This window comes from Choloepus didactylus, chromosome 7, assembly GCF_015220235.1.
Source record: "Choloepus didactylus isolate mChoDid1 chromosome 7, mChoDid1.pri, whole genome shotgun sequence".
NCBI classification, from domain to species: Eukaryota; Metazoa; Chordata; class Mammalia; order Pilosa; family Megalonychidae; genus Choloepus; species Choloepus didactylus.
This window is the reverse complement of record NC_051313.1, coordinates 49,626,306-49,640,421: the sequence shown is the minus strand read 5'-3', so window position 1 is coordinate 49,640,421 and position 14,116 is coordinate 49,626,306. Positions and strand designations below refer to the sequence as shown.

Here is a 14,116-nt window from a genome sequence, read left to right as displayed (position 1 = left end):
TACAATTCTTATGAATAACAGAAAGTGCTGCTGTTTCTACTTTTCTGCTTAAAAATAAAAGGGAGATAGGCATTGTGGTGGTTTAGAGCTGTATGTACTCCAGAAAAAATATGTTCTTAAACTTAATCTATGCCTGTGGGTGTGGATCCATTTTAAGTAGGGCCTTTTGATGAGGTTAGTTGAGTTAAGGTGTGGCCCACCTCAATCAGGATGAGTCACAATCCTATTTCTGGAGTCCTTTATAAGCAGAATGAAATTCAGACAGAGGGAGAGAAAGTCACCAGAAAAAAGCAGCTGAAGTTCAGTGGACCCTGGAGGAGATAAGAGAAGCCAGGAGAGGCCACCATGTGCGTTGACACAAGACAGAGGATCCAAGGACCTAGGATTGCTGGCCACCAGCCTCAGAAAGCCAGTCCTCAGAAAGAAAGCGTTGCTTTGATGATGCCTTGATTTGGAGTTTCTTCTAGCCTCAAAAACCATGAGCTAATAAATTTCCATTGTTTAAGCTTACCCTTTGCATGGTATTTGCTTAAGCAGCCAAGGAGACTAAAACAGTTTTGGGTACCAGGAGAGTGGAGTACTGCTATTGCAAAAACCAAAAAATGTGGAAATGACTTTAGAGTCGGGTAATAGGTAGGAACTGGAAGAACTGTGAGCAGCTTGATAGAAAAAGTCTAGATTGTTTTGAAGAGACTGTTGGTAGAAGTATGGATGATAAAGGTACTTCCTATGAGGCCTTAGACAGAAATGATGAATGTATTTTTGGAACTGGAGGAAACATGATGCTTGTTTCAAGGTGACAGAGAACTTGGCAAAATAGAGTTCTGATGTCAGATGGAAGGCAGAACTTGAAAACTATGAACTTGAATATTTAGCTGAGGAGATTTCCAAGCTAAGCATGTAGATTGCAGCCTGGTTTTTCCCTGCAGTTTGTAGCAAAATGTGAGAGGAAAGGGATAAGCTGAATGCTGAACTCCTGGGTAAAAAGAAACAAAGAATTGATGCTTTGGAAAATGCTGACCCTATCCAGATAGTGTGCTCTGAAACTAGGGCCAGAAGAAGCTCTATTAGGGACCTCCCTGTGTTTCCACAAAGTAAGTCCCTGGTGCGGTCGCGGTTACTACTTCTAGGGGGAGAGGCGGCCGGTAGCCGAGCCCTCAGCTCTCGGGGCTGCTCAAGGGGTACCGGCGGCGGGGGCTCTTTCCCGGAGGCGAGGGCGAGGCGGAGGACGTGGCCGGGGTCCTCGGCGGGAGGCGTGCAAGGTATGGAGGGCGGCGATAGGGACAAGACACTCTTCATCCAGTAGGAGTATGCGCCAAAGAGATTTATTCAGGGGTGATTACAGGTTATATAGGCTGGTAAGAAGGGCAGGGCTGGAAAGGAGGTGAAGCAGCCTTAAATGGCATATTGAAGGGATAGGGGCTAGGATTGGTTCTGAGAGAACGCCGGAGCCGTTGCAGCGGGGCGGGGGTTGTTCTGGCCACGGTGCATGCGCGCTGGCGGTGGCAGAAGTGGCCTTGGCACCAGGGAGTGAGTGGGTAAGATAAGGAAGTGGGGAAAGGGCAGTTGGGAGAAAGGCGGTTTCCTCCGGCAAGCCTCCCCTGCCAGTGGCATTTTGGGTGAGGAAAAGGGAGCTGCCTTGACCTCGCTCTCCAGGCTCGGGGGGGCTGCAGAGGGCACTCACGCCCGTACCTACTACCCTCCCCAGGGGGTGATATCAGGTCCCCTGGCCCAGGCCTGGTAAGTTGAGGTACAAGCTCAGACACCCGCAATTCCCCTTTCTTTTCTAATTAGAGGAAGAGGCTTTATCGGAGAGGTCCGCTAAGGGTGAGGGAAGGGGGAGGTCAGGGAAGGGAAAAAAAGGGGTTGACGGTGGCTCAGCGAGGCTGGAGCTCAGTGTTGGTGTGGTGCCCGGGCGCTTGACAATGGCTTCGCTGCAGCGGGCTGGGCGAAGGTGAGGGGTTTAAAGTTCAGGGGTTCAGAGAAGCTGGAACTCGAGGCGAGAACGATGTTCAGGTGATTGAGAAGGGCCTCGCGGTTGGCGAGTCGACCGGTGGCGTTGAGGTCGCGGAGGGTTGGTTGTCATCTTGGAGTGGGGGGCGTCAGAGGTGGCGAGTCGCTGATACTGGATTTGCACGAACGAGGAAAAAATGGCATCCGTTTGTTTTCTTACAAGCTGGACAATTTTGCGGATGAGGCAGGGTCCTAAGATGAGAGCTAGAATAATTATTAATAGGGGGCCAAGAAAAGGAAGGATGTATGGGAGGATGGGAGTGAAAAAACTGGACCAATAACTGGTGGCTTCACGATCTTTTTTACGCTTTTCCAGTCCCTCTCGGACCCTTTTCAGGCTATCCTCGACGAGACCTGTGGAATTGGCATAAACATAGCACTCTTCTCCTAGGGCGGCGCAGAGGCCTCCTTCTTTGAGGAGGAGAAGGTCAAGACCTCGGCGGTTTTGGAGCACTACCTCAGAGAGGGAATTGACAGAATTTTTTAGATGGTGAATAGCGTTTTGTAAGTGATGAATGTCTTCGTCAACAGCCGCCCTGAGGTGAGTTAGGGCGGAGTCTTGACTGGCTAGTGCAGCGATTCCGGTACCAGCGCCGGCAAGACCTAGGAGGGAGGCAATCGTGAGGACGGTGATGGGCTCTCGCTTTTGCAGTGGGGCAGGAGCCGCAGTTCTTTCTAGACGGAGGAAGAAGTCTTCTTCGCTGTGGTATAAGACCCTAGGGATAAGGACAATTAGGAGGCAAGTTTCTTTATATTCATTGATGACATTCGTGCTGAGACAGGGGGTAAGTCCTGTAGAGGAACAGAGCCATTGGGAGGAGTTATGAGGAATGAGAAATTTTGCCGAGCTGCTGGGAGATGAGTAGCTGGCACAGGCAGTGAGGTCGGGAGAGTTCCTGGAGCGAGGGCGGACGCACTTTCCCGTATAGGAGACTGAATGAAAGGTTAGGGGGACGGTAGAGGTATTCCAATTGCATTCCAAGGGGCTGTTTTCTGTGCTTTCTGAAAAGGAGAGGTTGGAGGCAATGGGCTCGTATAGAGAGGAAGAGGTGGAGAGGCAGAGCCAGCAGGATGAGGTAAAATTGGGGTTGGAGGAGTTTACTGAGGCAAAGGCGGCTTGGATGAGGCTGAGGAGGGGAGAGGAATAACGAGAAGGGGGTAGAGGAAGCTGGGGTGGCGGGGCTGGCGATGCGTTGTTTGCAGCTGAGGTGCGGCTGGTTGGAGCTGAGGTGCGGCTGGAGAGCTGTGGAAAAAGGGGGTTAATGACTTTATTGGGACCTATGCCAGAGGGTGTTTTTAATGCAGTATTTTGGCCTGGTTGGTTTACAGCCTCCTTTTTTATAAGAATAAGTGATTTTCGGTCGGTTCCTTTCTCATAGATTCTGAAGCCTCAAGTTTGACCGAGTAACCAGGAGGGATCAGTGGGGAGCTGCACTGTAAGATTAAGATGTGTGCAGGATCCCTTACTTTCTTGGCCGAGCCAGTTAACAGTAGGGAGTTTGCACCCTGTAGGGGCCCACTTTAGGGTAAGGTAATGATCAGGAACAGGAGGCTTCCAATTAGTGGTTAGTGTTTTACACCCCCAGTATGCACAGTAGTACTCGTTGGGGGAATTACAGTACGATTTTCCAGGATTTGAGGATGGGCACATGTAATATTGGGCCTGGGGATTACTTACCTTTTGAGCGCAGGTTTCTTCGACTCTGGAGACAAAGGTGGCGAAAGGCTTACTCGGCTCCTGGAAGAGCTTGGTAAATTTATTAGGCCGACAGGCAGAGCAATTGGCAAATGCTCGTAAGGCGATTCCCCAAAGGATAGGCCACAAGGTGGCAGGTGCATTAATATAAGCAGACGCACTTAGAAATGCTCCAGTGCCCAAATAGGCTTCGGGGGGATGATAGACTCCAAGGGCTGCGTCTTGCTCACTTTGTTGAGCTGCTTCTGCCTGGAAGTGAGCATGCCAGTCAACAAACTGACCGGGGTTAAGAATGGAACGGGCAAGCGAGGCCCAGTCTTGGGGGATGCAATAGTCCATGCCGAGATCCTGCAGTATTTGGGAAGCGTATGGGCTACCTAACCCGTCCTCCCTGACGGCCCTGCGAAGCTGCTTAATAGTATCTGAGTCAATGGGATACCAGTCATACGGTTTCTGTGGAGTGGGGGCAAGGTTAAGAGGAAAGCAGCGAAAAGCACGAGAGAAAGGGGGACGCGCTTGAAGAAGGCTTGGCGCGGGAGTGGGGGTAGGGGGAGCGTTGCCCCAAGGGTTGCCTTGAGGTGTAGAAGGCAGCCAGGGGTTGTTAGCCGGCGGGGTGGGAGGAGCGGCGGCAGCTGCTGGTAGCGGCTCCGAGGGGGAGCTCGCCGAAGGGGGAGGTGGGAGTGGGAGGCCCCAAGCGTCGCAAGATGGCGGCGCGGTGGGCGTGGCTAAGACACAAGATGGTGGATCAGCCCCGCCCTGTGAAAGGGTGGGGCCCAAGGCATAAGATGGCGGACTAGCTCCGCCCTGTGAAAGGGCGGGGTAAAGCATATGCGGTTTCCGGCCCAGCTTAGGGCTGATGTCATCGCCGGAGCATTTCCTCCCCTCGATGGAAGAAGAAGGAGGAAGTTCGCCATCTTGGCGTGGCGCAGTGTTATTTTGCTTTTTGGGAGTCACCTCGAGCGCGTTGTTAATTTGCTCGACTAAGGACTCCGTGTCTGAGTCATGATTTGAATTAATATTGCTATTTGAATCTGTTGGCTGGGTTGATAGGGCCTCCTTGGATTTAACGAGGCCTCGATCAGGGGGGAGGGAGCCTTGAAGACAGGAGCGGATGGTTATCAAGGTGGGGAGCAAGCCGGGAGGGAGGCGCTTGCTCTCATGTTCCATGGCATTAGTGACCCGATCAATAAGACGATCATAAGTAACAGGGTCCCAAAGATGGCAAGTGGTGAGCCATGGGTTAAAGGGCAGCAGGAGGTCCCAGTACACCTGCAGCTGCCGGACAGACACTTTACAGCTATGCGTGTCTAGGAGACCCGCTAGAGCACGAACTTGAGGTGCCTGACATGTAGATATACGATTACCCATAGCTGAGGGGGGAGGAGGGGGGGTTGCTCCCGAGCCGGGCCGGCCGGCTGGCAGGGAGGAGGAGGAGGAGTTGTTTACCGAGCAGAGAGAATGAGATAAGCTGTGGCCGCAAGGCCGAAGGAGACGGCGAGAGCGGAAAGCAGTGCCCTTTGGCAACGGGAGTAGTCGGGGGGGGCGGTTGCAAAGAGGCACACGGCACCAAATGAGGAAATAAAGATACAAAGAACTACAGCAAAGTAATGGAGGGGAAGAGGGAGAGTGTTAGGAGGAACAGGGGTCATAGAAGTGCGCATACAAAAGGACGAAGAGAGCGTGGGGGAAGGGAGGAGTTCCTACTGGATGAAGAGAGCGTGGGGGAAGGGAGGAGCGGCTTCGGAGCAGTGAACCTCCTACGGCTCCAGAAGCGGCGAAGGAGAGGCGGCCCTACCTTGCAGGCGAGGAAACGGGAAGCTGGAGAGGCGTCCGGGCGAGCGGGCGACCTGCCGAACTGTTGTGTGGAGACGCTTCCTCACACGGGGCACCAGTTGCGGTCGCGGTTACTACTTCTAGGGGGAGAGGCGGCCGGTAGCCGAGCCCTCAGCTCTCGGGGCTGCTCAAGGGGTACCGGCGGCGGGGGCTCTTTCCCGGAGGCGAGGGCGAGGCGGAGGACGTGGCCGGGGTCCTCGGCGGGAGGTGTGCAAGGTATGGAGGGCGGCGATAGGGACAAGACACTCTTCATCCAGTAGGAGTATGCGCCAAAGAGATTTATTCAGGGGTGATTACAGGTTATATAGGCTGGTAAGAAGGGCAGGGCTGGAAAGGAGGTGAAGCAGCCTTAAATGGCATATTGAAGGGATAGGGGCTAGGATTGGTTCTGAGAGAACGCCGGAGCCGTTGCAGCGGGGCGGGGGTTGTTCTGGCCACGGTGCATGCGCGCTGGCGGTGGCAGAAGTGGCCTTGGCACCAGGGAGTGAGTGGGTAAGATAAGGAAGTGGGGAAAGGGCAGTTGGGAGAAAGGCGGTTTCCTCCGGCAAGCCTCCCCTGCCAGTGGCATTTTGGGTGAGGAAAAGGGAGCTGCCTTGACCTCGCTCTCCAGGCTCGGGGGGGGCTGCAGAGGGCACTCACGCCCGTACCTACTACCCTCCCCAGGGGGTGATATCAGGTCCCCTGGCCCAGGCCTGGTAAGTTGAGGTACAAGCTCAGACACCCGCACCTGGAAAACAAGGTTCCATGTGGGGGTTTAGCTGAACAAGTCAGCCATTTCAGGGGAAGTAGGGATTGGAAATGCAGTTATACAGAAAGGATCTCTGGAAAGTCCTTTTGGCTGATGGTTTGGATTCCTATGAACTACACCCAAAGTCAGCAAGTTGTATGTGAAATTTGTATAAGCAGATCTACTGCCAGCCTGGACTGAAAGGGACAGAAGAAGGACAGGAAGGGAGAGTGACTTCAAGGGCACAACAATAGAAGCTCAGGTCTAGACTGAAGACATATCCCCAGGCCAAGAGGGTGGCCTACCCATGTGCATGGAAAGAGTGGGCCAGGGGCCTTCTGCCCCACTGTTCAGGAAGAAGGCTGCCACCACAGCGCCTGGAGAGGATGAGGACTGTGCCTTGGGGTGTGGAGAGATAATGGCAGCCACCCCAATTCTCAGGGAGAATTCACCCCAGTGTTTGGGGAGAGCATGGCCTCTGCACAAGAACCTGGAAGGGGTGGGGCTGCCACTCCATCAGGCCTGAAGGACAAAACATAGATCCAGAGGTGACTCTCAGACCTTGGAATCTAGTGGAGTTTGCTCTGCTAGGTTTCAGAATAGTTTTGGACCCATGATCCCTGTTTTCCTTTCAATTTCTCCCTATTTGAATGAAAATGTCTGTCTTGTGCCTGTCTCTTCATTGCATATTGGTAGCAGATAATTTGTTCTCTAGGTTTCACAGGTCCACAGAATGGGGAATTGTGTCCCAGAACAGACCACACCCAGAGGGTAGATTGGTTTGGAGCTATATGTACCCCTGAAAAACATACTCTTAAACTTAATCTATGCCTGTAAGTGTGAACTCATTGTAGGTAGGACCTTTTGATGAGGTTACCTCAGTTAAGGTGTGGCCCACCTCATTCAGGATGAGTCTTAATACTATTACTGAAGTCTTTTATAAGTGGAATGAAATTCAGAGAGAGGGAGAAAAAGTCACTGGAATCAAGAAGCTGAAATTCAACAGAACCTAGAAGAGAATGGCGAGGCTGGAGAGGCCACCATGTTTGTTGCCATGTGATAGAGGAACCAAGGACCAAGGAATGCTGGCAACTAACCACAGAAAGCCAGTCCTCAGGAAGAAGGCATTACTCTGAAGGTGCTTGATTTGGACTCTCTTTTAGCCTCAAAACCATGAGCTAATAAATTTCCATTGTTTAATCTGATCCATAGTATTTGCTTGAGCAGCCAAGAAACTTAAGAGCTTACAGGAAAGCCATGCAAATGAAAAAAGAGTCAAAAAGAAAATAAAATGATTTTAATATTCAATTTGGATAATGTTATTCTGATGGGACCCTCCTCAGCATATTTAGGTAGACTACAGCAAGTAATATCCGCTAACTCAATGTCATTTCTAAAGCAATTTAGAATGCTTAAAATTGCTAAAGCAATATAAAATAAGTTTATTTTAAAGATAAATTAATAGTTTTCCTTTCCTTTGAGTAAAACAAGTTGGATAATTGGCCAAGGAGTATTGAAGCCAAGTTTCGCTATTTCTTCCAGGTTTGGGAATTGGAGAAAAGAATAATTGACTTTGCATCTCCTTTGCCTCTGTTCTCCTTTAGTAATGGTCATTGTTATATGATAGTGCAATTGTGCAAGTGCACATAAGTTACTGGATGTCTGCATTTAGTGACATCCTGTGCCTTTATGTGTCCCCAGGAGGCTCATACGTGTCATCCCACAGGTTGTGTTCAGTCGGTGAAAATGTCTAAATACTGAGAGTAAATGGCCTAATCTATCAAATGTTTTGGTTAAATTAAAATACATATTAAAGAGTACAGGTAGGGAACTGGAAGTACTGGGATGGATTGTCTAGATGAGACTGTGCTGAACTCTCCTTTTCTGGGGATATTTTAAAAGCTGCAAATAGTGTTTTTAAAAACTCCAAAGGTAATTCTGAGTATAGTTTTGCCACACTGATGGTTATGCAGAATACCATTCAATGTCTCCCTTAAGCCTGCCTTTGCCTACTAATTTATCCTGGATACCCAGATTTTTCTCTGTCCTTTAGCTTTGTCCACATATTATGGCATGATATCTTTATAATGAGAGGACAAGAGAGATCCATTACATTAAAAGATATATGCTATCAATAAGTTTCTAGACAGCTATCAAAGTATCATCAAATGTGGTTTACCTTGGTGAATGTAAGTTTCATTGGAAAATTAAGCTCCCACACTGACTGTAGAAGTGCAGTGGATCATTTTGTTCTTTAATATCACACTTCACTGGACACACATCACAGAACAGTGAATCATGCTTAAAACAAGCAGCCTTCACTTTAATGACAGCAGATAATGCAGCAGAGGTGAATAATAAGTGTTAGTCTTAACTTTTTCTTGCAGTACTCTTTCCCAGGTGCCTGATGAACAATTTACAAAGAACATATGCTATTTTGTAGATTGGAACTTGGGATCCAGCCAGTGGCCTGAATATGACAGAAAGTCAAAAGGGAAAGCCAGCCAACATCACAGATTCCTTATCCAATCGTTCTTTGATTGTTACCACCATTTTGGTAAGTATTTATTTTTCCATTCTTTCTAGATAAATGTATATATACATGGAACTAAGATTGTATATTAGTTGCTGCTAAAAGATTTTCAATGCCAAGATTTGAAAAATACATGGACATGCAGCTATATAAGTTTAGTTAATTGAAGAACTGAATGTGAGCTTTGCTTCTGCTTTCATTTCCTACAAATATATTTTAGGGGTCAAGACATTTATTTTTTAGGATTTTTTTCCATTATAATTATGTTTTAACCTTACTTTCAATTTAATTGGTTTTATCATGCAGAATCACTTTTACTTTACTAATCTCTCTAAAGAAATCAAATAAGTGTTTTTTTAAATCCAGAAGAGTTTTCAACATCAACAAAATTAAATTAATAATGATAAGGTAGACGTTTTTACCTCTCTTGTAATTATATATTTTAATTAGGTCACACAGTAATGCTCATTTATGCCTACTGTGCCATTTGCGGATGGGAATTTCAATTTTAGGATAAGCAATGATCCCTTATATTATTCAGTCAGTGCTTTCTACCTACTTGAATAAGCTAGTTCAATGCCAATTCTTATGTCTCCCCAGATAGACAGTAGAACATAAGATTAATGTCCAGAACAAACTACCACATGCTTTTAGCATTTATATAATCTCTAATTTTGACTTGTGACAAATCAAACCAGCGGGAATTTATATTCCTGTCTTTTTAGTAAAAACAAGGGATGTCATATCCATTGGCATGTCAAAATAAAATAATTTAGGTTAAAGACTCTTGATCATGAAGCAAAGCTAGGTAATCATGATAGGATAATGATGGAAGTTGATGAGTTTTTTTTTTCTTTATTACAGAAGTTGTGAGTTTACAGAATGATTGTTCATAAAACACAAGATTTTCATCCACCACCCCACAAATACCACCTTGCATTGGTGTGGAACTTTTGTTACAACTGATGATAGAACATTTTATAACTGTACTATTAACTAATGTCCATGGTCTAACTTAAGGATCATTGTTTGTGTAGTGTAGTTCCATGGATTTTTTTTTAATTATTCTGTTATTATTTATACAATCTAACATTTCTGTCTTTTAAACATATTCAGATATATATTTCAGTGTTGTTAATTATATTCACAATGATATGCTATCATCACCACCATCCATTACCAAAACACCTTTCCAAATAGGAACCCTGTACATTTTAAGCTTTAACTTCCCATTTCCTATCCCTACCCCATGCTGAGCTAACCTATATTCCAGATTCTGACTTTATGACTTTGCTTATTCTAATTTTTTCATATCAGTGAGTTCATACAGTATTTGTCCTTTTGTGTCTGGCTTATTTCACTCAACATGGTGTCTTCAAGGTTTATCCAGGACATTGCATGTATCAGGACTTCATTCATTTTTACAACTGAATAATATTCCATTGTATGTCTATACCACATTTTATTTATCCATTCATGGACATTTTGGTGGCATCCATCTTTTGACAATTGTGAATAATGCCACTATGAACATCAGTGTTCAAATATCTGTTCAAGTCACTACTTTCAATTCTTTGGGGGTATAGTCCAAGTAATGGGATTGCTGGGTCATATGGTAGTTGTTTACTTAGCTTTCTGAGGAACTGACAAACTGTCTTTCACAGCAGCTACACCATTTTACATTGCCACCAACAATGACTGAGTTTCCCTATTTTTCTGCATCTTTTGCCAACACTTGTTATTTTCTGTTTTTTGTTTGCTTGTTCTTTGTTGTTGTTCTTTTGTTTGTTTGTTTGTAATAGCAGCCATTCTAATGGGTGTGAAATGTTATCTCACTGTGGTTTCGATTTTCATTTTCCTGATCATTAGTAATGTTAAGCCTCTTTTCTTGTGCTTTCTGATGATTTGTATATCTTCTTTGGAGAAATGTCTATTCATGTCTTTTGCCCATTTCTTTCACTGAGTTGTTTGTCTCTTTGTTGTTAAGTTGAAGGATGTCTTTATAGTCTAGATATTAAAGCTTTATTGGATATGTGGTTTCCAAATATGTTCTCACATTGAGTAGGCTGTTGTTTTACTTTCATGATAAAGTCCTTTGAGGCACAAAAGTTTTAATTTTGATGAGGTCCAATTCATCTATTTTTTTCCTTTGTTGCTTATGCTTTGGTGTAAATTCTAAGAAACCATCACCTAACACAAGGAATATGCATTTCTATGTTTTCTTCTAGGAGTTTGATAGTTGTAGCTCTTATATTTTGAGTTGTGTTTGTATATGGTAGAGGGGTCCTCTTTTTTTCCCCCCAAGTGGAGATCCAGTTTGCCTAGCACCATTTGTTGAACAGACTATTCTTCCCCAGTTGTGTGGTCTTTGTCCCCTTGTCAAAAATTTGTTGGCCATAAGTGTGAGGGTTGTTTTCTGAGCTCTCGATTTGATTACATTGTTCTACATGTCTATCCTTGTGCCAGTACCATGTTGTTACTGATCTGCTTCTTGGGTTCTGTGTTTAATAACTACCATTATGAATATGGTTCATTAAGAAAAAATAATAGTCTACATTAATTGAACACATAACATGTTCTGGACACTGTGCTAACCACTATCCATGGATTTACTCATTTAATTCTTATAATAATGTTTTGAGGTAGATACCATTTTTAATACAATTTTATAAGTAAGAAATTTGATGCTCCGATTGCCTAAGTACTCATGGTCACACAGAGAATGGAGTAGCAGGGTTTCAACCAATCTGTTTAATCAACTTGTACAACCAGTGCTATAAAATGGAAGCTGTAGTAACAACTATGGAAAAACCTAACAAATGTAGTTTGTGAGCAAATTAGCATTTTGGTTGAGAATTGTTCACCTAAAGCAATGGTTTTTATCCAAAAGTCCAAAATATGCTAGGGCGCTATGATACCCTTACTATGGATGTGTTTCCTAACATCCGAACCTTTCCCTCCTAGAGGCCAGTGTTAAGGCTTCTTTTGCTTGGATGTCTTAGGCTTCTTGTTTCCTTCCTTTCCTAATTTAATGTTCAGTTATAGTTCAGCCACTTTAAACCATAATCTCAGATTCACCTGAAAAATAAATATAAAATGAGGGCTTATCTCATTTTTTTCCCCTTAGAACTGGGATAAAACATCTTGCTTACAAAAACTTTTTACTCTCCACTAACAACATGATCTTGACTCCATACTTTGTGTGGACACAGCATATGGCTTCAAACATGGAATGAATTCACTTTATAAAGGAGTAGACATTTTTTAAACATTTGACTTTTTTTTTTAGTTTTGAAGTGAAGTTTATGATACCATATAATTTGGAGACTTATGGATCTTCATCTGTAGGTCTAAATCTAAACTTCAGATCTCTTCATGCTGTTTCCTTAATACTGTGATTCTCTGTGTTACCTATCTGGGTCTTTAAGTTTCAAGTTCAATTGTTAAAATTCCCTTGCTTTTCGGTGTTTATCATTACTAATGGTATTAAAATATCAGGTACTAAACTCTCAATTTTAGAATCATGTTTTCATTTATGATGATTTAATTTATTATATGGTGATTGTTAAAATATAACTGCCAAAATAATAAAAATACTGATTCTGAAAGAGTTAAAGAGAGTTTTACCTTATTCTGTATTGCTATGGATCGGTTAGCTAGGGGGAAATACCAGATGACTGATGTCTACTAAAGATCATATAGGGGATGCTTATTTTTCCCTTGTGTTCTTGATTTTCAATAGACTTTTCAGTCCTCTCTAAATATGTTAAGTGCTTCCTACTGTGCTGCTCCTGTACAATAATTGATTTTTGTCCATCAAAAGGTTACAAGCATTTAAATGCCACTACATGTTCCTTTCCTTGACTACTAGTAGCACTTTAGTATGCAAATGTCTATGTATTTGTTTACTTTTTCTAAAAATCATTTACTCTCAAGATACTTCTTTCTTCCCAGTTGCTCTATGAATTTAACAAATGTGTTTGCACCTGCAACTTAGTCTTATTTTTTATTTTCACAGCACTCTGTGGAAGATTGTGTATTTCAGTTTCTATCTCATTTACTTGCTTAGGCTTGTAAAGCTTTATTGTCACAGCCCACAAATACAGAAGGCTTATCTTGTAGCAAGCTCCCAAGGACAATGGAAAGATTCATAACACAAAAGAGAGAAGTGACTGAATCACTCCCTAAACGGTTCTGCAGCTTCCTTCCATAATGTCAACAAAAGCAGATTTCTAAGGCTTCAAATCTGTTGCTACAATGAGTTTTCCTCTGAGTCTTCTCTTTCAATTGTCTCAGAAGGACTGTCAAGCACGTAGTATCTCTTTGAGAGCTGCATAGCACTCAGGCTTGGAAACCCAGACACTGCAGCTTAACAGAGAAGATTTTCAATCTTAGCAACCCCATATCATTTCCAAGCAGTTTGAAACATCTATTGTGGATATAATGAGATCTAACTTATTTAAGTAAGTTACAGTAGATATACATGTACAACTACTACTTAAATGTTAGCATCTGAGATGAGACAGTCTTATTCATATGAAAAGTGTTCTCGCACCCCATTAATGTAACCAGCTTGTTCAAACAGCAGCCGAACCTTTTCTCACCATATTTGTAATTGTTTCAGGGATTCTGCTGGCATGACATCACTCCCTTTCATTCTTGTTCTCATTATTCAATTTATTTTATTTCATAGAATTTCGTATATTCTCACAGAAGGCTAGGTCAGCTAGGTAAACATAAAACCTATGATGGCACCATAGAGAAAAAAAGAAAAAAAAGCTTGAGTCTAATGTGAAATTAGGTATATTTTTTTAAAATCCTAGGACCCTCAATCTTTAAAGACTTTGTTAGTGTACAGAAGTTTATTTTTAAATACATGTACACACACCCTTTGCCTCCTTCATTCCTCTTTATTAAATCTACTTTAAAATTGTTAGCAAAATGTATTCTTAAATATTTTCATTTTTTGTCATTGTATTACTATATTTTTTATTATTTTATCTAGTTTTATTCACATAACATACAATCCATCCTAAGTATACAATCAGTGGCTCATGGTATAATCACATGGTTATGCATTTATCACCACAATCTATATGAATGTGTTTTGATTTCTTCTGCAAATAAAGAAGGAAAAAAATCCCATACCCCTCCCTTTTATCCCTTCTTCTTGACATTTAGCTTTGGTATATTGCTTTTTTTTTTTCATAATAACTGTGCAGCAAATACTAGTTTTTATTTGTGTTTGAACATTTCCTGCTACCAAAGCCAGGTAGCACTGAATGAAAGGTGTAAAACAGTTAAAGTTAAAAAC

At 43.6% G+C, this 14,116-nt stretch overlaps 1 protein-coding gene across 4 annotated transcripts in view; it reads left to right on the top strand.

The window, feature by feature from the left end:
• The window catches only part of GRIK2 (glutamate ionotropic receptor kainate type subunit 2), a 774,206-nt gene that overhangs the window by 418,184 nt on the left and 341,906 nt on the right, over positions 1–14,116 (top strand). For all 4 annotated transcript variants that reach the window (XR_005217912.1, XM_037843288.1, XM_037843289.1 and 1 more), the window contains one exon: positions 8,713–8,826. Coding sequence is in view for 3 of the 4 variants with exons in the window: in XM_037843288.1 (XP_037699216.1) it covers positions 8,713–8,826 (114 nt within the window). In the remaining variant the exon portion in view is untranslated. The remainder of the gene's footprint in view (positions 1–8,712; positions 8,827–14,116) is intronic.